Source organism: Phaethon lepturus, unplaced genomic scaffold, assembly GCF_000687285.1.
Source record: "Phaethon lepturus isolate BGI_N335 unplaced genomic scaffold, ASM68728v1 scaffold55182, whole genome shotgun sequence".
In the NCBI taxonomy this organism is placed as follows: Eukaryota; Metazoa; Chordata; class Aves; order Phaethontiformes; family Phaethontidae; genus Phaethon; species Phaethon lepturus.
The window spans coordinates 67623-90958 of NW_010523728.1; the positions used below are offsets into that span (position 1 = coordinate 67623).

The 23336-nt window shown below is 38.1% G+C and overlaps 2 protein-coding genes across 2 annotated transcripts in view; one reads left to right on the top strand and one right to left on the bottom strand.

The window, feature by feature from the left end:
- Nucleotides 1–23058, top strand: part of NF1 (neurofibromin 1) — a 90471-nt gene extending 67413 nt beyond the window's left edge. Inside the window, exons 37-57 of the mRNA XM_010282181.1 lie at nt 5578–6010; nt 6232–6572; nt 7310–7512; nt 8565–8758; nt 10033–10173; nt 10404–10683; nt 11867–12081; nt 12293–12354; nt 12481–12595; nt 13264–13365; nt 14311–14451; nt 14822–14948; nt 15448–15579; nt 16116–16251; nt 17057–17214; nt 18126–18248; nt 18957–19084; nt 19804–19904; nt 21093–21235; nt 21999–22045; nt 22834–23058. Coding sequence (XP_010280483.1) covers nt 5578–6010; nt 6232–6572; nt 7310–7512; nt 8565–8758; nt 10033–10173; nt 10404–10683; nt 11867–12081; nt 12293–12354; nt 12481–12595; nt 13264–13365; nt 14311–14451; nt 14822–14948; nt 15448–15579; nt 16116–16251; nt 17057–17214; nt 18126–18248; nt 18957–19084; nt 19804–19904; nt 21093–21235; nt 21999–22045; nt 22834–23058 — 3547 coding nt within the window. The remainder of the gene's footprint in view (nt 1–5577; nt 6011–6231; nt 6573–7309; nt 7513–8564; nt 8759–10032; nt 10174–10403; nt 10684–11866; nt 12082–12292; nt 12355–12480; nt 12596–13263; nt 13366–14310; nt 14452–14821; nt 14949–15447; nt 15580–16115; nt 16252–17056; nt 17215–18125; nt 18249–18956; nt 19085–19803; nt 19905–21092; nt 21236–21998; nt 22046–22833) is intronic.
- On the bottom strand, nt 914–1678 carry EVI2A (ecotropic viral integration site 2A). The gene has a single exon (XM_010282178.1). It carries the CDS (start codon nt 1676–1678, stop codon nt 914–916), a length of 765 nt encoding a protein of 254 aa, XP_010280480.1.
- Nucleotides 23059–23336: the final 278 nt, after the last annotated feature.

Here is a 23336-nt window from a genome sequence, read left to right on the forward strand (position 1 = left end):
CTCAAAATAACAAAGCTCTGCTTTAGTAAGACCAGACGCAGACATCTCCCCAGAAATATGGGAAAATCAGGTCTCTCTGAGAATAAAGAAACTAAAAGTTGTGGTGGTTCTGAAGAAATTTTTGGTGTGGTTGTCCTAATACAAAGTGGAGTGTGTTTCTGTGATGCAAGAAATCACAGCTAGTCATGAAAGACGACCTTTACTGACCTTCAGCAAATGTTACAGGAATATAATATTCCAAAATGCCTTGTGTAGTATTTTTTGTGATATTTTGACTTAGAAATAGTATCACATAAGTTATTTGAAAACTGATGTTGCTAGTTTATTGGAGATAACAAACTGAAACAGTTCTCATTCTAACATAAAATACAAACTTCACATGATCATCCACAAAGTCAAAACATGATAAATGTAATTAAAATCTTAATCTGGTTCAAAGCAATTAAGCTGGTTTAAGAAGTTTTTGGTGGAAAAACCTGGAAGGGCATTTTGAGAGGGACTAGTTCCTGATCGAATAATTGCATCAAAGTTATGACTGAATTATGGTTTTCTTAAAAAAAGCAACTTGGTTATACCTGTGCTGTGGTATATTTATTAGTCTAACAGTCTTTTCCATTTTTTTATCCCTAATGATCTTTGAGAATGGACAGACTTCTGTCCTTTTGTTTTATCCTGTTCAGCTCCTATCACCATCATTTCTGGTCAAAGGAGTAAAACCAGTCTTGATACTACTTATAGAAAGCTATTTAACACAACCGTATCCTCTTTAGATCTACAAATTGCGAGAGCATTCTCACTATCATAAAAGGAAAACCCCTGTGTTAAAATTCACATTGTTACTTGAAACCTTAATTCTTTGCCTTATATTAATGATGTGAAAAAGGCAAAAGATGAGTTTTTACCTCGGTATGAATTAAATCTCAACTACAAAATTGGTTAAAACGGGTTTGTGTGACTTTGATGGTTCTTTGTTTTCTTGTTTGTCGTCTGTTTCCTTAGTGAGTTTCTCAGTAGTTTCATCTTCACTTTTCCTCTGGATCGCAGCATCTCTCCCTGGTAGTAAGTCCTGCATTATCAAGTCAGCTCCAGTTGTCTCCTTCGGCATCCTCTGCCACGTTCCTGCGGCAGTTGGCCATAAACTGGTAGTCGCCAGAATATCGCCATTGCTTCTGGGCCTGCGTTTTCCTTGCTTGGTTTTTTTGAGATAGGACATTTTGTTTGCTATTACGACTGTCGACACAAATAAGAAGGTGCAGATAAGCACAAGTACTGCTATTATAATGAAGCAAATCAGTATAAGAGACTTATTGTCTTCGCATGTTTCCTTTGTCATGGTGCTCTTGGGTCTGCTGGTATTCCTAGGTCCTCCAGTGGCAGAAACAGCACTTCTGGCAGGGGAAGATGTTGAATTTTGGGCCATCGTGGAGGATGAGGATTGCAGGGTACTTGCCTGCATTTCAGAAGTAGTCATTTTGCTGCTGAAATTGAGGCTTGGAGGAGAATTTGTATTGGCTTCTGTTGCGTTCTGGCTTCCCCATAGGTTTTGGCTGATAGGATTCCAGGTTTCATTTGGAACCCTGGGGTGATCGGTATGGTTTGCACTTGTTTGCAAACACAACGAAAAGATTATCATGACAGGGAAGGCGGAGTGTGGTTTACTATGTCTTTTAGTCTTCATCTTCCTATTTCGCTACCTGCAAAAATACAAATCATGGTATTAGTTTAACAAATGGTAGCTCTTAGAGGGGTGAATCTGACTTCTCAGGGAATAGTAGGCAACAGCCTTTTTGATGAGGGGAAAAAAAAAAGTAACTTGACCTCATTTTTGGTGGATGTAGAAAGACAGGTTCAAGTACTTGGTATTCTGAAAGAGTAGGTTGGCTCAAACTTCCGACAGTTTGAGGCTGATAGAAAATATATGAAGATTAAAACCAACACGGAACGAAGAAAGAAAGGTGTTTCCTACTAACTACTCAGTGATGTAGAGGCACGCTCTGTAGTCGTTCCTCCTCTTTAAAGTTGGCCATATTACAACTTCAAGTGCATCACTTCTGCTTTTACACAGTGGAAGGAGAAACCCATCTAAAATGTACAGATGCCTGCTTCTTACTTTCCTGTGTTCCTCTGAATGTGGGAAATGTAACCATGCCTGTGAAGGTGGTCAAGTGAAAAACTTCTATCTGAAATGTTCCTGTAAGTGACAGAAGTAACTTATTTTAATTGTTTATATTTCTTAGCACAGCTGTCTGGAGTATTTCATAAATGCATGGGAAAATCTTTGTTCTCTAATTTTTGTTGTACAAAAGGCTATTTATCACAAATGTACTTCTCAAAATTTTCTTGCAACATGCTACAGATTCTGACATCTTCTTTAAAATGCCTGAGATAATGATGCAAATGATATTACCATTAGTATATTGTATATATTAGTACATTGTTTTACATTTGTATAGTATTGAAATTTGTACCTGTTGAAACTGTCTGGAGGGCAGGAAGCTGATCTTTAGGTCAGTCTGATACTAAGATAAAAACCTCAAAATAATAGTGACAAGCCAGACAAGCAGTGAACCACTTTGCTGCTGTTTCGTCCAGTTTGCATGTGTGAGACACATTCAGAGTTTAAGGCTCATTATCGCATCCAATGTCTCTCTTTCACCTGTCTCCATTAAGAGAACAAAATGTTTCTTTGAATATTACATACTACATTTGGTTCAAATATAAATTGTATAGAGAATGACCAAAAGTAACAGTGCAGTTTTTATAAATACATTTGTTTTTGAAGCTATTACTTTAAAGGTAACAAAGCACGTCTGTATGTTTGTAAGATTAGGTAATTTTGAAATATTACAGACAATGTTTACTTTTATCATAGTCAAAAGTTAGCATGCCGGCCAAAGAACTTAATATATTCGCTCCCAAAAATCAGAAGGGTGACCTTCTATCTGGCAAAATCCAAACGGCAATGAGGAGTTCGAATTGCTGAAGGACTCCAGGAAAATGAAAGAAGTGATGTGCCTGCTACGTAACCAGGGAACAAACTGGTTGGTTGACAACGATTTGTTGTCCAATGTCCATACGCACACGTATGCGTGTCTCTCCATACATGACAAAGGAGCAGCAAAAAATATGTGTAAAAAATATATGTATCTCTCTAATAGACTCCATTCTGAGATGAATCCTTATTGTTAAGTTTGAACTAGAAACCATCTTAGTAATGGTTTCTACAGCTCAGGTAGAATTTTTATCTTTATATGGTAGAGGTTTTAAATGACAAGAGGGTAGATTCAGGCTAGATCCAAGGAAGAAATTTTTGCGAGGGTGGTGAAACCCTGCCCCGGGTTGCCCAGAGAGGCGGTCGATGCCCCATCCCTGGGAACATCCCAGGTCAGGTTGGACGGGGCTCGGAGCAACCTGCTCTCATTGAAGATGTCCCTGCTCACTGCAGGGGGTTGGATGACCATTAAAAGTCCCTTCTAACCCAAACCGTTCTATGATTTTATGAGGTTGCCTGGATGATGCCTTGTAGCGTACTTCAAAAAGGAGAAAAAAAAGGCAAAAACCAGCAGAGCCTTTTTTTGGAAACAAAACATTTCACATAAAGTTTCTGCACGACCTGCAGAACTGAGATACATTTGCCGGTAGAGATATAATCCAACACTGAATGTTACTGTCTGAGAGTTGCAACTCTCTTTCTGCCTACTCCCTCCAAGAGTACAATAAGTCCAGTGTTAATTGTAGTGTTCAGGACCAGATGTGCTTTTCTTAAAAATAAACAAACTGATGTTGTTAAAGGCTTCACTTAAAATCATGAGAGCAAAGGAACCGATCATTAAAGAGCTGCTTTTTTCCTTTTAGTTCAGCTGTTTGTGCGTAGGTATTGATAGGGTCTTGTATCAGTGCGCGGTAGGATCTGCGATACGTAGGAACAACAGAGCTAAGTAGCAATGGTCACCGCTCGTTCTTTGGAGTCTGAGTGTGCATAACCTTTACCGTTACTAAAAATGCACTTATATCAGCTTCCTTAATTCAGTTGGAGGTAGTATTTGTACAGGTTGTTACTATTTTTCAGTTACTTGAACTTCTTTAAAAATACTTTTGCACATAATTTTCTACAAAATCTGAGAAACTTTGAAGTGGAACTTAAAATAGGAGAAGGAAAATGTGTACTTACCTTGCCAAGATGTAGTCAAAAGAAAATTGGTGTTTCGGTTATTTAGTCCTTTAATAATAAAATTTCCTTGTGTATGTATTTTCTCTTAGGATGCAAACGGCCATTAACTTAAAGCAAGTAGATTTAGACAACGCTGGTGTGTTTTAAGCAAATCTGTAACTGAAATTACATGTCGTTTACTCTAAGTGGAGGACTAAAACCACAGAGATGACACACTTCCTTTTTGTAACAACTATACCATGACACGTTAGAGGGGGGAAAAACACCAACTCGCCCAAATTAGCTCTCAGAACAACAGGAAGTAACACGGGAGGAAAAAAAACCCGAATCTTTGGCAGCCAAATGTTCTGTGTTCATGAGGTTTCTCCTCACTTACCCTGTGCTCAGGGGGTGTACCTCCGATGTTATCAAGAGCGGTGTCCCAATACACTAAAACTACCTATGTGCTTACAGTGTTTATTGGCTCTTTCCATAGCCTGTTGGTTTGCCTTGAAAGAGTTGAGTTAATGCTAGCTTGGGGCAGTGGTAGGTGTTTAAAAGTACCTTAGACGTTCACAGGCTACTGCTGAGTTTGATTTTTAATTAATTTTTCCTAGTAGACTTTTGTCTGCTGTGCTAACTCTGGAGATTTGGGTTAGGCAGATGTGCTATCCAGTCTCATAAAATTCAGAGAATTAAACGACAACAAAAGGTTCGTAATATTCATATATCATCTGAATGTTTTTCTGGAAAGAGTTATTTTGTAGACAAATCCTCTGTACTACTCAGAGGACTGACCATTCTTAGAAACACTCCACCAAGTGTTAGTGTGCTGCGGTATATAGCAAATGAAATGAGGTTGAGATCATTTGAAAACGTTGGTATGTGGATGCTGAATTGGTCTTAATTAAGACTTCTGAAATATTTTTCCACATATAAAGGTAGATATAATTTGACTCGAAGGACGTTAAAAAGGTAGTTTGAGGGACTTATACTTCACTTTTATTTTTAAAGAAACTCTGGGCTCTTTTCATGTAACCCAGTTCTGATCCAATTGATGCGCTGTTGCTCTCCAGCCGGGATTTTATTTTTGTTGTTGTTGAATAAACCTCCTGTCTGTCTGGAGGTCGCTTGGCTGTGGTAGGTTGCGCGCACTTCAGAATGAAGTCGAGTTAAATCCCAAGTCAAGCTTCGTCATACCGGGCACTGAACCTGGTTGGAGTGTGAGCCAGGGCAGAATGGTGACAGATGCCTTTGGGCTGTAGCTGCCGGTCCAGTGTCACTGCTTTGCATCGACGGGGTTTTTAGAACTGTGTGAAAGATCAGTCTGGTTCAGTGTAGTAGTGCTATGTGTAAGACACCACTCAAATGCTTGCGACGTGGATCTAAAATGCAAACCCAACAATGTCTGTCTTGTTTTCTTACAGATTCAAGACAGGTCAGATCAACGGAGATTTATTGATATACCATGTTCTGCTAACTCTGAAGCCATACTATGCAAAGCCATACGAAATTGTAGTGGACCTCACACACGCTGGCCCCAGTAATCGCTTTAAAACAGACTTTCTTTCTAAATGGTTTGTAGTTTTTCCAGGCTTTGCTTATGAAAATGTCTCAGCAGTTTTTATTTATAACTGTAACTCTTGGGTCAGAGAATACACCAAATACCATGAAAGGCTCTTGACAGGTTTGAAAGGAAGCAAAAGGCTTATTTTCATAGACTCTCCAGGGAAACTGGCAGAGCACATCGAACACGACCAGCAGAAACTCCCAGCAGCTACCTTGGCTTTGGAGGAGGACTTGAAAGTATTTCACAATGCTCTCAAACTGGCTCACAAAGACACCAAAGTTTCTATTAAAGTAAGTCCTTTCGATGCTGTTCCTAGTAACTGTTACACTTTTATAAGGTTTTGAATATGATTTTACTGTCTCTTAATTCTCCTCTCCTGTCTTACTAGCATGCCTCTTTAGGAAGTACAAAATTTCATACCTTTATCTTTATAAAATTAGAATGGTCAGACTTTTCTCTCTTTGTATTGTTAACAATAGGTGCTGAACCATTTTTCTGTTCTCTTTCTAAGGTGGGGTCGACAGCTGTGCAGGTCACATCAGCAGAACGAACGAGAGTCCTGGGACAAACGGTGTTTTTAAATGATATATACTACGCCTCTGAAATTGAGGAAATATGTCTTGTTGATGAGAACCAGTTTACCTTAACCATTGCCAACCAAGGCACACCACTCACCTTCATGCATCAGGAGTGTGAAGCCATCGTTAGGTCCATCATTCATATACGGACACGGTGGGAGCTGTCGCAACCAGACTCCATCCCACAACATACTAAAATCCGTCCTAAGGATGTCCCCGGAACACTACTGAACATAGCGCTGCTCAACCTGGGAAGCTCAGACCCCAGTTTGCGGTACAGATCTTTTAAAATCAATGCCAACTTTGATCAAAAATGTGAATTCTTTCCAGCGTTTTCTTAGCGTTAGCGAATCTCTCTTGAACAAAACAATTTTTCTTTCACCACAGCTCCGTGAAATGCGCTTCTTAATATAAAGAAAGATTGGGTTTTCTGTAGCCAAAGAAAGGCATACGTACTGTCAGAGTAACTGGAGGCATGTAGGAAGCTTAATTTTTCCTTATAAGGAGAAATACTTCTGCTTTGCAATATTCGTTTATTAGGTACATTTGGTTTTCACGGTGTTGAACTTCCTGTTTAATGAGCTGGGAGCTGTACCTCTTAGAGCAGGCTCTCGGGTCTTCTCAGGAAGGACCACCTCAGACCGGGTGCTGGCTCGGCCGCAGCCTCTGGCGCCCTTGGCAGTCTCTCTCCCAGCGGCTCAGGTACGCATGGAAATATTTAGCATTTCCTGGAACTGAAAGCCATTCTGAGAAGTCCAGTGCAAAGTCCTTCAAGCATACCTTTAACTAGCAAGCGGAGTAATTTCTTTCATATCTCAAAGGCAAATGTTTTTGTCTCTGCCTCTTAACTGGTGCAGGGAAAAAGTTCAGATTTAAATGTAATCTCTTATGTAGCAGGATTGATTTGATTTTTAAAATGTCAGTGCTACTACTGTGATGCCTTGGTGTAATGTGTGTATTTTAAAATGTGCAAGAAAACTATTACAAGTCATGTTGCTTGCTTCGTTACAGGTCTGCTGCCTATAATCTTCTATGTGCCTTAACCTGTACCTTTAATTTAAAGATTGAGGGCCAGTTACTGGAAACGTCAGGTCTGTGTATTCCTGCCAACAACACACTATTTATTGTATCTATTAGTAAGACTCTTGCAGCTAACGAACCACACCTTACCTTAGAGTTCTTGGAAGAGTGTATTTCTGGATTTAGCAAATCTAGTAAGTAACACTAGTATTCCTTAATGCTAACCATGAATTTGAAAAGACTTCGCTTGGTAGCTGCCTAGCTCAGTCAGTTAAGCTTCCTCATGTTACTGAGTTGCAGTAAGTTTAAATTGCAAATGCTACTTACAGCTGCTTTAGCTGTTTTCAATATTATCCATTTATATCTGTTTCTTAATAATCAAGTTATATAATACTCTGAAGCCAGACATTTTCACAAACTGGAATGGCATCTGTTGGAACAAAAACCTTACTTCTCACGTTCGAATGTGCCCTTTCCTTTCTCATGAAGGAGATTTAAAAAAAAAAAAGCAGCAACTGCCTTTCAAATTTTGAAATGTCTAGTAAAACTTGTTTTAACATTGATCTCATTTGTTTAGAGGATGAAGTTCATTCAAAGAGATCACAATACAAATTATTTGTTTCATATCGCTGTCGATAGTTTTGTACAGTGAGTGCTTTGGATAGACCTCTGTCAGGCTGTTATTAATTCACCGGTAGTAGAGAATATTGCAGAACAAAAATAAAAATTTGAGGTCCATGGTAGTGAAAGTTTGAACTCTAAAATATATATACACAGAAGTGTTATAGCGTTCTTTAGTCATATCAAAATTAATCTTTTCAGATTGATTATATCTCTTAGCTGTGCGTCTTGTTCTGTTGCACTGTTTCTGTCATCCTTTTTTTCCAGGCATAATAGAGCCCTGACTTTTGCTGTTGGAAGCTGTTTAGAATACATTCTCAAGATTAAAAAGAAATTATCTTAAGCATTCCAACCTAATACTGAATGTACACATCTTTATGTCACGTATCTTAATAAGATATTAAAATGTCAATATCTCCTTGCCAGATTCCTACAGAAGTTTCTTGGATGTCATTATTAGAGTATGTTTCTTTTTGAAGCTTGTCTGTTTGCTCAGCGTTATTTGCTCAGCTCTGATAATTATTTTAGACAGTACAATTGAAAAGAGAAGTGTTCACAAATAATTAATCACTTAGAATCAGCACCATTCTCTATTTATGTGTTACAAGGTGAATTTTTATTTCAGGTATTGAACTGAAACACCTTTGTCTGGAGTATATGACTCCCTGGCTGTCCAACCTGGTCCGATTCTGTAAACACAATGATGATGCTAAGCGCCAGCGTGTCACTGCTATTCTTGATAAACTTATAACAATGACAATAAATGAAAAACAGATGTATCCTTCCATTCAAGCTAAGATATGGGGAAGTCTTGGACAGGTACAAATCCTGCATAATTTATTGCAATTTCTTTATAAGCAGATAATAGAGTTTTTAACCACTTAAATGTTAATGCAGAAAAAATAAAATGGATCTTGACACGACCTACATATATTCGCTGTATAGAGAGTAGTGTGCAAGTTCTTCTGAAGTTTCCATTCTATAAAACACTTCATAAAATCATTAATGAACACTGGCTTCTAGGAATGTGTTCCTGGCCCCCACTGAGAATGGAAAATTCAGTGTTTTTGGTATTGGTAGTAATATTTCAATTAATAGTAATTATTTCATCAAAATTCCTGAACGTATGGGTACTGAATGGAAAGAACAAAGTACCAATATTCAGAGGGTGGCATTGAAAGAACTTTTTTTTTTTCCTGTTTGCACTTTTGAAACAGAAGCATTTTGATTACAATTAATAGAATATCAATCTTCCTGTTGATCATTAGCTTAACACTTAGGCAAATTCTGTCCTCATCCTCCCTGCGAAGTGGGAAAGTTGGAGGGGGGGTCCAATTGGCTAAAAGAAAAACCAAAACAAACCAAACAATGTATTTTGAAAGCTCAAATCACATTGAGAGCAATATGACTGTTCTGTCCAGTATGAAAGTCTGTTGACAGGTAAATATGGAGAACACAAAATTAAAAGATTAAATATTCCACAGCAGTCGATGGAAAAGTTATCGTTGACTTCGCTGGCCCAGAATTGAAACCAATTTTTGTAAGATAATGAGAGACAAACTTGAACCATTACTGAAATATCATTAATCTTAGCCTGCATGTTACATTTAGAGTTCTCTGTGCACTTGGACAGATTGGATTCTTACCTGCATATATTAAATGTTGGGGTTTTTTCTTTTGTTTTCTTTAACATAAGAAACTTGTTTGACTGGTAGCTGTATTCATGCATGGCTAGTGCTGTAAGCAAAATCTTTCACAGATGAGATCTTGCTTATTTTCTTGGAAGTATGTTTTTTTTTCTTCCACTTCAAATCTAGTTTCTTCTTATTAGATTCAGCATTATATGAATAGTTATACTTTAAAATGGAAAATAAAATAATACAAACTAAAGTATAGTTTGATCTGGAGTAAAATCTGATGGAATTCATTTTTCCAGAAGGGTAACAAATCACTAAAACTGATGCTTCGATTTTTAGTAGTTATGCATCTTCAACTAAAAAAAATGAATGATTGTTTATTTAAAAGACTGTTTACTGTGGAAGAATACATTTAATCTAACTGATAAAAAAAGAATTTTTTTTTTCTCTTAACAGATAACGGATCTCCTTGATGTAGTGCTGGACAGTTTCATTAAAACTAGTGCCACGGGGGGCTTAGGATCCATAAAAGCTGAGGTTATGGCAGACACAGCTGTAGCACTTGCTTCTGGAAATGTAAAATTGGTTTCGAGCAAAGTGAGTTCCCTCTTTGCCTTAATTTCCTTTCATATAGTAATTTCAACTTACATCATAGTGTGACACTGAGATGCTTTCTGATAACTTAGTACAGGCAGTGATGCAAAAAACCATGATAAAGCGGGTTCCAAGCAATAGAATAATTCCAATGTTGAATTGTAATGGTTTTTACTGAAATTTTGAGCTGTGCTCTGCATTAGAGTAAAACAAAATGGTTGCTCTCTTTTCAGGTGATTGGAAGGATGTGTAAAATAATTGACAAAACTTGTCTGTCTCCAACTCCTACATTGGAACAGCACCTGATGTGGGATGATATTGCTATTCTAGCACGTTACATGCTGATGCTCTCCTTTAACAATTCTCTGGATGTGGCAGCACATCTCCCCTACCTCTTTCATGTAGTTACTTTATTGGTGGCCACTGGTCCCCTTTCTCTCAGAGCTTCCACTCATGGTCTCGTCATCAACATCATTCATTCTCTTTGCACTTGTTCACAGCTTCACTTTAGTGGTAAGTTTTTTTTTCCAGATTTTCAGTTAAGCTGATTGCTCATTCATTTGTTTAAGAAATATTCGTGTGTCTTTCTCTCTTTAAACTGTTCTGAGAGTTTGAAAATGCCGTGTTGTAACTCAGCTTGCATACAATCAGAATGTGGATGTGTTCTACAACAATGAGCATGGAATTAAAAAATTACTATCTGGATTAGAGCAGGTGCATAATGTAAATTGTCTGCATAAGGGGTTTTAGAAGAGGAGAAAGTACCAGTAAGTTCCTGTAATGGAGAGAAAGGAGAAAATAAGTCTGTGCTAAAACTGGCTGATGTGCAGCTTTTGAATAGTTGCGTAATGTGGTAACAAAAATATCAATTACATAAGGGAATTGTGAAACTGTACTGTTAAAACAGGTGTTTTGCATACTGCTGTATTTCAGCAGTCCTAAAATAATTGGTATTAGCAAATATGTAGCTGTCACTTCTTACCATAGAAGTACAGTATAAAACCAGGCTCGATTTCATGCAGAAAAAAATTAAAAGTTTATGTAATCTTGTCTTTTTTTTTTTAAGTCTCTGAAAGCTCATTTTATGTGTGTATATATATCTCAACAGAGTGTGTGAATGCACATAAGCGTACACATATATGCATAAAGAAAAGCTTTTCTTTGACGCACGGAGAGAAGGGCAAGCCTTCCCATTTAAACAATGAATTTGAAGTATACTGAAATGAAATGAAATGAAAGTTCAGAATTGTAAAAATATTCAGTGCTAGTAGCAGAGCCTTAATTTTCTTCTGATTTAAGTGGCTTTCTTCATTTCAGTGCCAGAGCCAAAAGCAGAATTTGATTGCAGTTTGAAGTTACAGTACTGTTGGTATTTCAAAGCAGGAACTCTTCAGGTTTCCATTTTCGGTACCAGTGTGAGGAGAAGTCTCACAGAACCACATCTTTAAACAAGTTTTGTTCTACCTGTTTTTAGAATACGTCTTCCTGGTGACTGGTTTCAACAGTCTATGCAACAGACCACAGTTCTTGTGGCGTAGTGTGGGAGAGGTAGCGAAGAAAATGGCATTGGATCGTGTAGAGTGACATATAGGATGATTATCTACTTTTGTATTCGTGGGAGGGTGAGCCTAAGAGTGTTGAAAATATGGATTGGATTTCAGTGGTTTAAATGTAACACATAGAAATTTTTCAACAGAGGAGACCAAGCAAGTCTTAAGGCTGAGTTTGACTGAGTTCTCACTGCCCAAATTTTATTTGCTGTTTGGAATCAGCAAAGTGAAATCAGCTGCAGTCATAGCGTTCCGGTCCAGCTATCGAGACAGGTCGTTTTCACCTGGTTCCTATGAAAGGGAGACTTTTGCACTGACTTCGCTGGAAACCGTTACTGAAGCGTTGTTGGAGATCATGGAGGTATGAGGTTCAACCCAAAAGTCGTTATCCGTAAGGGAAATGGCACTGCTTACACTCTGCGGGCAAGCAGTGCGGTGAGGTGTACCTCCCATGATGTGGTCATACATAGTTAAGTAGCTGACTTCTGAGAACTAAAGTAACTGCACATTTTGAATTGTAAAAATATTTTTTCTTAATGTTGCATGTATTCAAACAGTCTAATTCTTTTTAGGCTTGTATGAGGGATATTCCAACGTGCAAATGGCTGGACCAGTGGACTGAACTAGCTCAAAAGTATGTCGTAGATCTCAAAGCATAACCCCTGCCCGCCTGTGTAGTATATTTAGAAATCTCAGCTTCTCACTATACAGCCTATTTGTTGTGTATTTGTTTAATATAGTGTACTCTGTTTCTTCACAGGTTTGCATTCCAATATAACCCATCCCTGCAGCCAAGAGCACTTGTTGTCTTTGGCTGTATAAGTAAACGTGTGTCTCATGGACAAATAAAGCAAATAATCCGAATTCTTAGCAAGGTAATAGACCCATATGCAATCGATTTGGTGGCAATAAGTTTCATCAGTGCTGCAACTTCTAGACTAACAATAGTTTTCAATATTGAGTTTAAAATTTGAGACACTGAGATTGATCCAGAAGTCAGGATTTAAATAAACATGAAATTTTCTGTTAAGGCATGTAGCTGCATGCACATGATTCACAACTTCCTCTTTCTTAAAGGAAGTTAATAATCTAATGTGTTATAAGTAAATACAATGAAGAAGACTTTGAAGCAGACTGCCTGGCTTGGTAATGATGTTCCATATTTTCTAAAGAAGGTTGTATTCCATAGCAAGTAAAGTGTGCTAAGGGTGTTTCCTTTAAGCATTTTATTAGACTTTTATCAACATAAACTTCAGTTGAACAACAATCTGAATTTAAAAGAGCAGTTCTCTAATTCTTGAACTCTGTCCTGCACCTTTACTTTTTAAATACATATCGTGGAATTGTTTTCAGCAAATATATATATCACTTCTATGTAAATCTCCATTTGTAAAAGTCCTGGAGAACTGGTTTAAAATGAGCTCAAGTTTTTTGTAAACTAACTGAGAGCAACAGTTACTGTTTAGAGCTTTGATCTTCTTTTTACAAAGCAAATCTAATTATGGTTGTATTTTTAATTACTTTTTTTTCCCCCTACAAAAAGGGACTTGAGAGCTGTTTAAAAGGTCCTGATAATTACAATAGCCAAGTTCTAATAGAAGCTACAGTGATAGCCCTCACCAAGCTGCAGCCTCTTCTTAATAAGGTAAACAACTGGATTTTTAGACTAAACAGAGAACATGTTTTGTAAATTTATAATTACGGGTATAATCTCAAAAGTGTAAGTTAAGCGTTGTGGTATCTGAAGTTCACACTTCACTGCTATGACTCATGCTCGAAAGTGCTTCACATGGGAAATACGTCAGATGTGTGTACGTGGGACCTGTGCAAAGGCTTTAACAGCGGTTTAGAATGTGCTGCTCTGCTTCACCAGCTGGGCCACAGCAATGTCGGCAAAGGCTGTCTTAATTCTTTCCAAAAGAGTTTCAGTCTTGGCTTTCAGGATGGTAATGGTAATATATGCCTTTCAGGTCATGGCTTGTAATAAACGTTAGCCTTGCCCGATTTGCTATTGATTTAGCCATCTGTATGCTGCGCTCAAGTTCTTACCTGAGCAGCATACCAACAGGTAGGCCAGTAGTGAAGAGCCTCACGTATCTACTGTTAGCAAATAAAACTTGTTCCTAGAAAAATCTGCTGCTTAAGAGACCCGGGATTTGTTGATTGCCATTGGTCCTGCACGCTTTTTTGATTCGGAGAAGAAGTTGCCTGGCCGGTTAGATGTGCGGAGTTGCAATCCATTTTCGGTGCGTGCTCTCAAACCGGTAACAGACGGCACGTTTCTGCTCGGTGTGGCGTAGGACAACGTGCGTCTGACCTTGTCTGTGAGAAAGGGAAGGAGTAGAGGAGAGAAGGAATGGCTTGGGGGGAGAAGAGGCTTGAAATGAATTTACTTGCTACTGTTCACCTGTTAAGTGCATTAAGACTGCCGGGTCATACGAACATCTGTGTTGTTGGAATGTGGTTGCGGACAGACCTGCTACAAGAAGGACAGTAGCGCGTGTTCAAAACCACGTGTGGGTCCTGTTTGTCTTTCGTTTACGGGAACTGACTTGAAAGCGAAATCGCGGCTTTTCCTGTTTCCTTCTAGGACTCCCCTATGCACAAGGCCCTCTTCTGGGTGGCTATGGCGGTACTGCAGCTGGATGAAGTAAACTTGTACTCGGCAGGTACAGCTCTCCTTGAACAGAATCTGCATACCCTGGATAGCCTTCGCGTATTCAATGATAAGGTAAGCTGTTAGCAATCAGCTGTGACTAACCCGTAGTTTAGGTAAGCAGTTAGATCTGTTAAAAAAGAAAAAAAAAAATTCCCTGTCCTTGTGGAGACTAGTTTAAGCAACTAAAACTGGAATTTGCGTTAGAAATTGTTTCACGTGGGTAATATCAACAGTAAAACTAAGATGTAGAGATGAAGCTGCTGTTACTCTGTACTAAATCGGAACAGAATTGTACAGATGTGTTGTATTCAAGAGTGTGTTTGATATTTTCATGTAAGCTCTTAAAATTACTGTTTTGTCACTTTAAAAAAAAAAAACCACCTTGCGATATCATGAGTAATTTTCGATTAGGTACTCTTGTATTTTATTTTTTCTGGGTCAGAGCCCAGAAGAGGTGTTTATGGAGATCAGGAGACCACTTGAATGGCACTGCAAGCAGATGGATCATTTTGTTGGGCTAAATTTCAACTCCAACTTTAACTTTGCACTAGTGGGACACCTCCTGAAGGGTAAGAATACATATTGCTGTTCATTTTAGATGAACGCTCTTAATTCAGAAATAAAAACAAGTCCAGGGATAAAGGGGAGAAAGTGGGTGATGGACTTTAAGTAACTTGGATTACAAACTAGATACAGAATTAAATTTCTTTGACTAAAGGACTTTCCCAGGTTTCCTTCACACATGTCCTGTGAAGGTGTTTAATGCTAATGATAGAAATTTGTAACTGTCACGGGCATGTGTTCAGGCTCACTGTTTCTTTAGAAGACTGATTTGTGAGATAATAGATGCAGTATGTGCACAGACATTTGAAATTATGTTATTTTGGGGGGAGGGACAGAAAGAACTAGCCTTGAATGTGCAATTTCTGTTAGTGTTGTGCTTCCTTACCCTCAGTGTCCTGAGAACATGCTGAAAAATATTTACAAATATTTTCAAAATGTTAATGCTTCATAAATACACATTCAAATATTAAATACAGTATTTGGTATCTTAACCTCATTTCTTAGGTTACAGGCATCCTTCTCCCACCACTGTAGCAAGAACAGTAAGGATCTTACATACACTACTAGCTCTGGTTAACAAGCATAGGAACTGTGACAAGTTTGAGGTGAACACCCAGAGTGTGGCTTACCTAGCAGGTAAAATTAAACAAACAAACATTCTTTTAAATTTGTGCTAACTGCAAAGGAACGGATTGTTGTGGGAATTCTTACGGGTTTAGGTGGATAAAATTGTACCAACATAAAGGAAACTTCTAAGTGGACATGGTCAAGAGTCAGCTAGGCTGGGGTGTATCAGTGAAAGCTTTTTGCAGGCTGAAGGCTTGCCAGCACGGGACCTGCTGTGCAACTTTGAAAATACTTCGCAGAGGCTGAAGGTTTCTTGGTTTAAATACTGAAGTGTGTGGCTTAGAACATTCAAATTTCTAATGGTCTAGAAATAGAAATTGTGACCATGTGAGGGCAAGTGTTTAAATCATGTAATTGTAACTGGATGGGGAATATAGTTCTTTTTAAATGACCTACTTTTAATCTGTACGTTTCAGTAAGGTGTAATTAAATCTCAGTGATCGTCTTTGTACTAAATAAAAAATTTAAATTGATGGAATATTGCTTACATTCTTCAGTGTCTTCCTACTGTGGAAAACTTACGTTAGCTTTCTTTGTATTTTTAGCTTTGCTGACAGTATCTGAGGAAGTGCGAAGTCGCTGCAGCCTAAAACATAGGAAGTCCCTCTTGTTGACAGATGTTTCAGTGGAAAATGTTCCTATGGATACATATCCCATACATCACAGTGACACTAGCTATAGGTTTGTTGTCTAACTTTTAGATAAGCTATCCAAATTTCCATGTCTGTTTCCTGTAGTAAGTTATCTAAAGGTAACCTGTGGTATATTGAGAACTGAAACCCACGTGCATAAAGCCAAGTAAATGTTCTGTTATTGGTTCCAGACCAACATGCTACTTGTACTGTGCTCAAGACTTACAGAGAAATTGGGGTATCGAATTCGTATAGATTTAATTTTGAGATCCTTAAAGCTATTTCAGAGCCTAACTGCTTTGGAGGTTGTTAAACCTTTTGCTAACATCTTTTCTACAAGACCTAATTTCATCTCATTTTTCATTTATATTTTAGAAGAACATTTTGTTTGTCCTTTTAAGAGCTCCAAGGCATGTACTAAGTAATCACTTGGTCCGTGTCATTGGAAAATCTTGACACCTTATAGCCTGTCTATAAGCAGCCACAGAGATAAGCTAAGAAATCAACCCAGATTACTGAGACAGATTTACTCAGTATTTGTCTTTTTAGCATCCAGTATGGAGTAACTGATTATTAAATATCTTTCATTGTGCCTCATAGGCTGACTTGCTTGTGTACTTTTCATTGCTTTATTTTTTATCTCTTCAGCATTACATTCATATCAGATTGTTAGTTTTCACTAGCTCAGACATTTTTGCAAGCAAAGTAATTACTATTTCTTAATACGTGTTTTGGGGAAATTAGCCAGTCAGGAAAGATGGGTTTAATAAAGGGTAGTTTGGCTAGTTGAAAATTTATACCTAAATGTCCACAGTTTTAAAGATTTTCTTAATTTAATTTCTCTGCACTTTCAGGACACTAAAGGAAAATCAACCATGGTCATCACCAAAGGGGTCAGACAGACATCTGGCTGCCAGTTACCCGACAGTGGGACAGATAAGCCCTCGAACGCGAAAATCCATGAGTTTGGATATGGGGCAGCCTTCACAAGCGAACACTAAAAAGCTTCTAGGTTATTAAAAGAACTAATTTATGAATTTGTCTACCAAATACCCCAGGAGGTGTTACTGGAGAAAAATTATACTTTCATTTGTTCTGACTTTAAGTGCATATTCCTGATTCAGAGAAAATATGCAGTTCCTACAAAATACGAATTACAGAACACTGTACAGTTAAAGAGGACTAACTCAGTTCTGATCACGAAGAGAGGGAAGCAAGTGTGACACTCAAAATGTGCATGTTGAAGTGGACAAAAAAGGGAAAAGAAAAAAAAAGGCAAAAAAGATATTCCAAATTCAAAGGTTCATAGTGCCAATTTTCTGCCGCCAGCCCTCTTTCAACACAACCAAGAAGCTGAATACCTTAGCTTAGCTACTATATTGAATACTCTGTTTTATGCTAGAAGAAGTGGTCCCAAAACATGTTACATGTTTTGTAAGCAATCTGATTTTTATTCATGGCTTCTCAGTGCATCATGTTTACAAGCAAAGTCTTAATATCAGAGAAACAAGATGAGTTGCTTTGCATAACTTGTGGTTACCCTATGACGTTACACGGTATATACGGAAGAAGGGGGGCATTTCTTTCATTATGATCCTATTACTGCTTCCTTTTCAGTAATCACATTTTGGCATGTTTATTCAATGTGATGTGTTGACCAGGAAACCATAGCATGCCCACAGCTTCCATATTTGAATAAATTGCATGCTTTCCTCATATGTATTGTGAAGCATTTTGGAAACTGTGATGGAGAGCGGCATGGTGTGATCGTATTTTCTCTACCATCCCTGAAAACGGTGAAAATGTCCCCAGATTCCTATCAATATGTCGTCAGTAGGAGAGTAGCTTGGCCAGAAAATCAGAAAAAAGTTAGAATATGGATTTAGGTTTAATGTTTTTAATTGCCTGATAAATTGTTTTTAGGTACAAGGAAAAGTTTTGACCATTTGATATCGGACACAAAGGCTCCTAAAAGGCAAGACATGGAATCTGGAATCACAACGCCTCCCAAAATGAGGAGAGTAGCCGAAAATGATTATGAAATGGGTGAGAAACAGGACTAACATTTTAAGAATAATACTAATTCTAAATGCTTTGTATACATATACAAAGGATTATTTCTAAATTCAATGTTTATTTGCCTAGGTTACTACAAGGTAAGGGAGAAATATCTTTCTTAGCAGTGGCTTCTGGAGAGTACAGTCTTCCATATCGCTGGCAACTGAGGTTTGAATTAGAGTTGCTCAGTTTGCAGGCGCAGAATAAGGGGCAGCTATAAACTACTGGATACAGGAGCAAAATGAAATAAATAAAATTTGGCTTTTTGTAAGTTAATAAGCCCTAGCTGCAGATTTCTGCAGGAGATGGAACGTGACCTAATGCCTAGAATGCCTCTCTTCATCTTCTCCCACATCTGCTTCCTGTGCCCCCATCCCCAATTGCAATGCAAGACCAGGGTTCTTCTGTTGTATCTGATGTCAGCCTGCTGCCTGACCCCGAATATGGTACTTGCCACCCCTGGGCCTGTATTTCACTGAATAGGAAATTGGGGTTATTGCGTACCATTTGGTAATACATCCCATGTAATGATCTAGCGCCGCCAGTGTGACAGCATAGTTGTTGCTTTTATACTTTATGAAAAGGCCGGTGAACTCTGAAGTTTGCATATGACTGAATTTGTTGTGCAAGAGCTAATTCTATTTTGGTTTGGGTTTATTTTGTATTGGATGAGTTGCTCTTTTTTTAATCTGGCAGAAACCCAGAGAATATCACCGCAGCAACACCCACATCTTCGAAAAGTTTCTGTTTCTGAGTCAAATGTCCTCCTAGATGAAGAAGTTCTGACTGACCCAAAAATTCAAGCACTGCTGCTTACAGTTCTCGTAAGCCTTCTTGCTGTGTATTACTGTCTGTTATTTTTTGATATTTTTTTAATCTTTCAAAGAACCATACATGTTCCTTGCAGTGTTTCTGAATTCATATGGATCAGAATCACTGTGATGTGCACGTCTGTTCTTTTGTTGCCTTTCTTCAAACTTTATAGGAATCACTTTTAGAAATGTATTTACATGCTCTTTGAGAGCTGAATTTTGATTATTCTGTATTGTTTTGTAGAACATGTCCAACAATTTTCCCTTTTTCCCGGCAGGTTTTTGTCACAAACTAATTTCATATAATAAAAGGATATCAATATATTATACTTAAAAAGTTAAGAAGTGAAAATTGTTGGAATCCCAGCATAACTCGGTTTTTAAATTATTAACTAGTAATATAGGTACAGTATGATACTGCTTTCCTCAGATGTACCAATACAGTTACAGTTCCTGATATAATTCAGAAAGGCTCAGTTGCCCATTTTGTCAAAAACGCACTGGCTGAATGTTTTGCAAAATAGAAGCTATTACCAACTGTTCTTATTGTTTCCCACATACATGTAAAATAACTTGATTCCGTGTCCGAAGATGACATAAATTAATCTTTTGTAATGCTGCTTTCTGCTCTCCAGAAATCTTAAAACCTTAAACTACAACAACAACAAGAAGCTTATTACTACTCAAATTAAATTAGAAGCATGCTAATTTAATGCTTTACATTATGACAGGCAACGTTAGTGAAGTACACTACTGATGAGTTTGACCAGCGGATTCTGTATGAGTATTTAGCAGAAGCCAGTGTTGTCTTCCCAAAGGTCTTTCCTGTTGTGTAAGTATCTAAAATTCTGTTTATGGTGACTCTGTACTTGGCCAGTCCTTTAAAAGGTCTCTGGACCAGGACAAGCACGTACAAGGTACTTACTCATTTGTAGGTTACTAGCTGCAATCTGTCCGTGCCTTGTTGAGACAAACGTCCATAGCAATTTGAGAATCGTCCTTTTTCCCTGTGTTAAATGAATATAATGTTCGTACTAGAATAGGCCTCCTCAGATAGCACTGCTGCAGATGGTCCCCAAAAGCGCTCTTCAGCGTCAGATTTTCAGGCAGGGCGGCAGAGCGTGGGAGAAGGCTGTACCGCTGTTGCTAGGGAGCCTGTCTGTACAGCCATCAGTTTCTTCCAAGAGCTTTCAGCATCATTGCTGCCATTTCTCTCGTGACTTCGCATGGCTTTATCGCTTCCTTGCGACTGCGGAGAGTCAGATTACGCTTTAATATGTTCATGTAGCTTTCTATACAAGTCAGTATATACTGTCTCTTAAGTATTATTTTCACCCCAGTCGGACCAGGTTTTTTAATTAGGAGCCCAAGTGCATAGCAAAACTGATTTAAAGCATAGTTCAAGATAGAATTTGGATGTATTTCTTTAGATAGCAGTTAAAAGTAGAGTTCACTGGAGTCGGTGTACGTAAGGGAAGCCCAACTATCAGAAGTGAGCATGAGTAAGACTTTTAAAACGGACCTGTGCATGAGTTAGAAATAATGCTACCTTTTTCTGGCTTCATAAAGTAATGGTCAAAGTACAGACAAGTTCCATGTGTTACGGAAACCACAATTATAAGTAACTGGCATTTGTATTAAAAAAAACGAATGACACATGAGTTCTGCAAGGGAGCTCAACTGAGACCGTGCCCCCACAAGTTTAAAAAGCTTCTTTGAAATTACAGCTCTGACATGTACACAAGTCCAGTGAGTAATTTTTGGTTGAAAGTAATTAAAATATTTGCAATTTGAAGTATTGCATAGGTATGCTTTAATGGGTTATATTGTTAGTACAGTTTTTTGAAAGTGCTACACATCGTAAGAGTCCTCACTGAACATTTATAGGAATTGTCTTCTACTTCTAAAATAGCTGCGATTTTGAAAATGACACCGTAACTGCTGTTTCCTACAGTCAGTTGGGAACTGCAGATTTATTTTATTTAATGAGCAAAAAATAAGCCACTTCTCTTTTCTTCAGGCATAATTTGTTGGATTCCAAGATCAATACCCTTTTATCGCTGTGCCAGGATCCGAATTTGTTGAATCCAATTCATGGGATCGTCCAGAGTGTTGTCTACCATGAAGAGTCTCCACCCCAATACCAAACTTCTTATCTACAGAGTAAATATTTTCCAATTTTTTAAAAAACTGTTGTATTCTGAGTTAGATTTACTACTGGACATGTTTCAGAATTGCAGCCCTAATAGAACAGTCAATCTCGCTCCAACTTCATATATCCTAGTAAAAATAAATGTTTGTGTATTAACAAACCCTACTGACATGAATATTAAAACTGCTTGCTGCAGTCGTGCACCAAATATTAAAAGTATTACACCATCTATGTGAGTAAAAAGAAGTTGAAACTCAGTATTTTGTTTCCACTAACCAAATTAAAGAAATTCAAAACATGAATGGTGGTGATAAATTATGAGTTTTAAGTTAACCTTGTAAGTTAGGGGTTGGTTCAGTTATTGATAAATGCCATAGAGTAACGTTTGTTTTTCAGTGCCCAAGCTCACTTGAATGTGGCACTTGAACACTTAAGCCCTAAATTTTTTTTTATGGTCATTAATCGGAAACTTGCCAAGAAGATCCATAAGAAACAGATGACAGTTGAGAAGAACTTAAACGTTGACAGAATTTTTAAAATGGGATGTGTATTCACATGCTAAATTTACCTTTTAAAACATCATCAAGATGTTTTAAATTTAAAGACCTTAATTTTTTTATACATGGTTTGGACAAAATGTAGTGTTGTATCTCCAAATCAAAATACTTCATTTCCATGCCTAAGGAAATCCAAGTGATGTACTGTGTGTACTTTCTAGCTGTTTTCTGTGAGTTGAAAACTCTGTTTGTGCTAACATTCAATTTGTTGCTGTAGGTTTTGGATTTAATGGGTTATGGAGGTTTGCTGGCCCATTTTCTAAGGTAAGAACAGTACACTATATCTAAGTTCATGAGTGTTTTGCCTTCGTTTTCTGTGTAAGGCACATTGGTGCTCCGGGAAAGATGCACGTAAATGACAAGTCATAGAATATCAGCAAGTTAGTAATATAAGGCTGACGTCTGTAGCGAAAACAGTTTCCGAGCCTGCATCACGTATTTTGATAGACTTGGTAAGGTCAATTTACCAAAGCTGGGTAAAAGCAGTCAGGTGTGTAAATACACCTTTTACTGCTGCCAGGTTCAGTGAGGGGCCTGGGACGTACAGCGTCACTCAGAAAGTCTTTAGTTTATTATGTGTATCTTACAGTGTAAAGGATTAATTTGATAAAAATGATAATTGCGTAAGGTTAAATTTTCTGTTACAACAGAACAAATAGATCGAGCACTGACCATCTGTACTGCTATTTGTTCCCTCTAGTCATCGTAACGAGAAGAGCTGAGCAGAGCAGGCAGCGTTCTGGATGTTAGGGGCCAGGTAGCTGCGGCAGTCCGCCTCAGGGATGAAACGGCCCCTCTTTCCTGACCTTGTGCGGCCGCACACTGCTGAAATTACACCGAGTGGTCTTTAATGTGTGCGTTTAAGTTAATCTGGAAAAGATCACAAATAAGTTTTTACAGATACTCAGATCAAATGCTTTTTAAAATTTTCAGGCAAAACCGATGTGATATTAGAGCGCTTTCTGGGGCAAAGCTCGTACTGACAGAAAAGTAGAAAGAAAAGTAGAAAGAAAAGAACTGATTTTTGGTGGTTTTTTCCCCATCACCCACAGCAAACACAAATCCCAGACTATGCTGAGCTCATAGTGAAGTTTCTTGATGCCTTGATTGACACGTATTTGCCTGGAATCGATGAGGAAACCAGTGAAGAATCTCTCCTGACGCCCACGTCTCCATATCCTCCCGCAGTGCAGAGCCAGCTTAGCATTACTGCGAACCTTAACCTTTCCAATTCCATGACCTCGCTTGCAACTTCCCAGCACTCCCCAGGTCAGTAGCTGTTCTGGTACCACATATGTAAGGGAAATGTACTGAATTTACTGTTTTTGTAGCCAAACACTCAGCCTCGTTGTCTCGTCAGATGTGTTTGTGCATCAGATGTTGTTGCATTCTTGAGTCAAAAGAATATTAAACTGTTTACTGAGCTATTACACTGGCATTTCAGATGTTGGATTTTGTCCAGCACAAAAGCTGTCTTCCAAGCCCTTATGTGTGAAGGAAATAGCATTAAGTGCATCAGAACAAATAACAGCTGCATCTTAATATGGGACACACG

Bases quoted from the DNA above. Each gene is read 5' to 3' on its own strand.
- EVI2A (XM_010282178.1), bottom strand. From the start codon at position 1,678: ATGAAGACTAAAAGACATAGTAAACCACACTCCGCCTTCCCTGTCATG.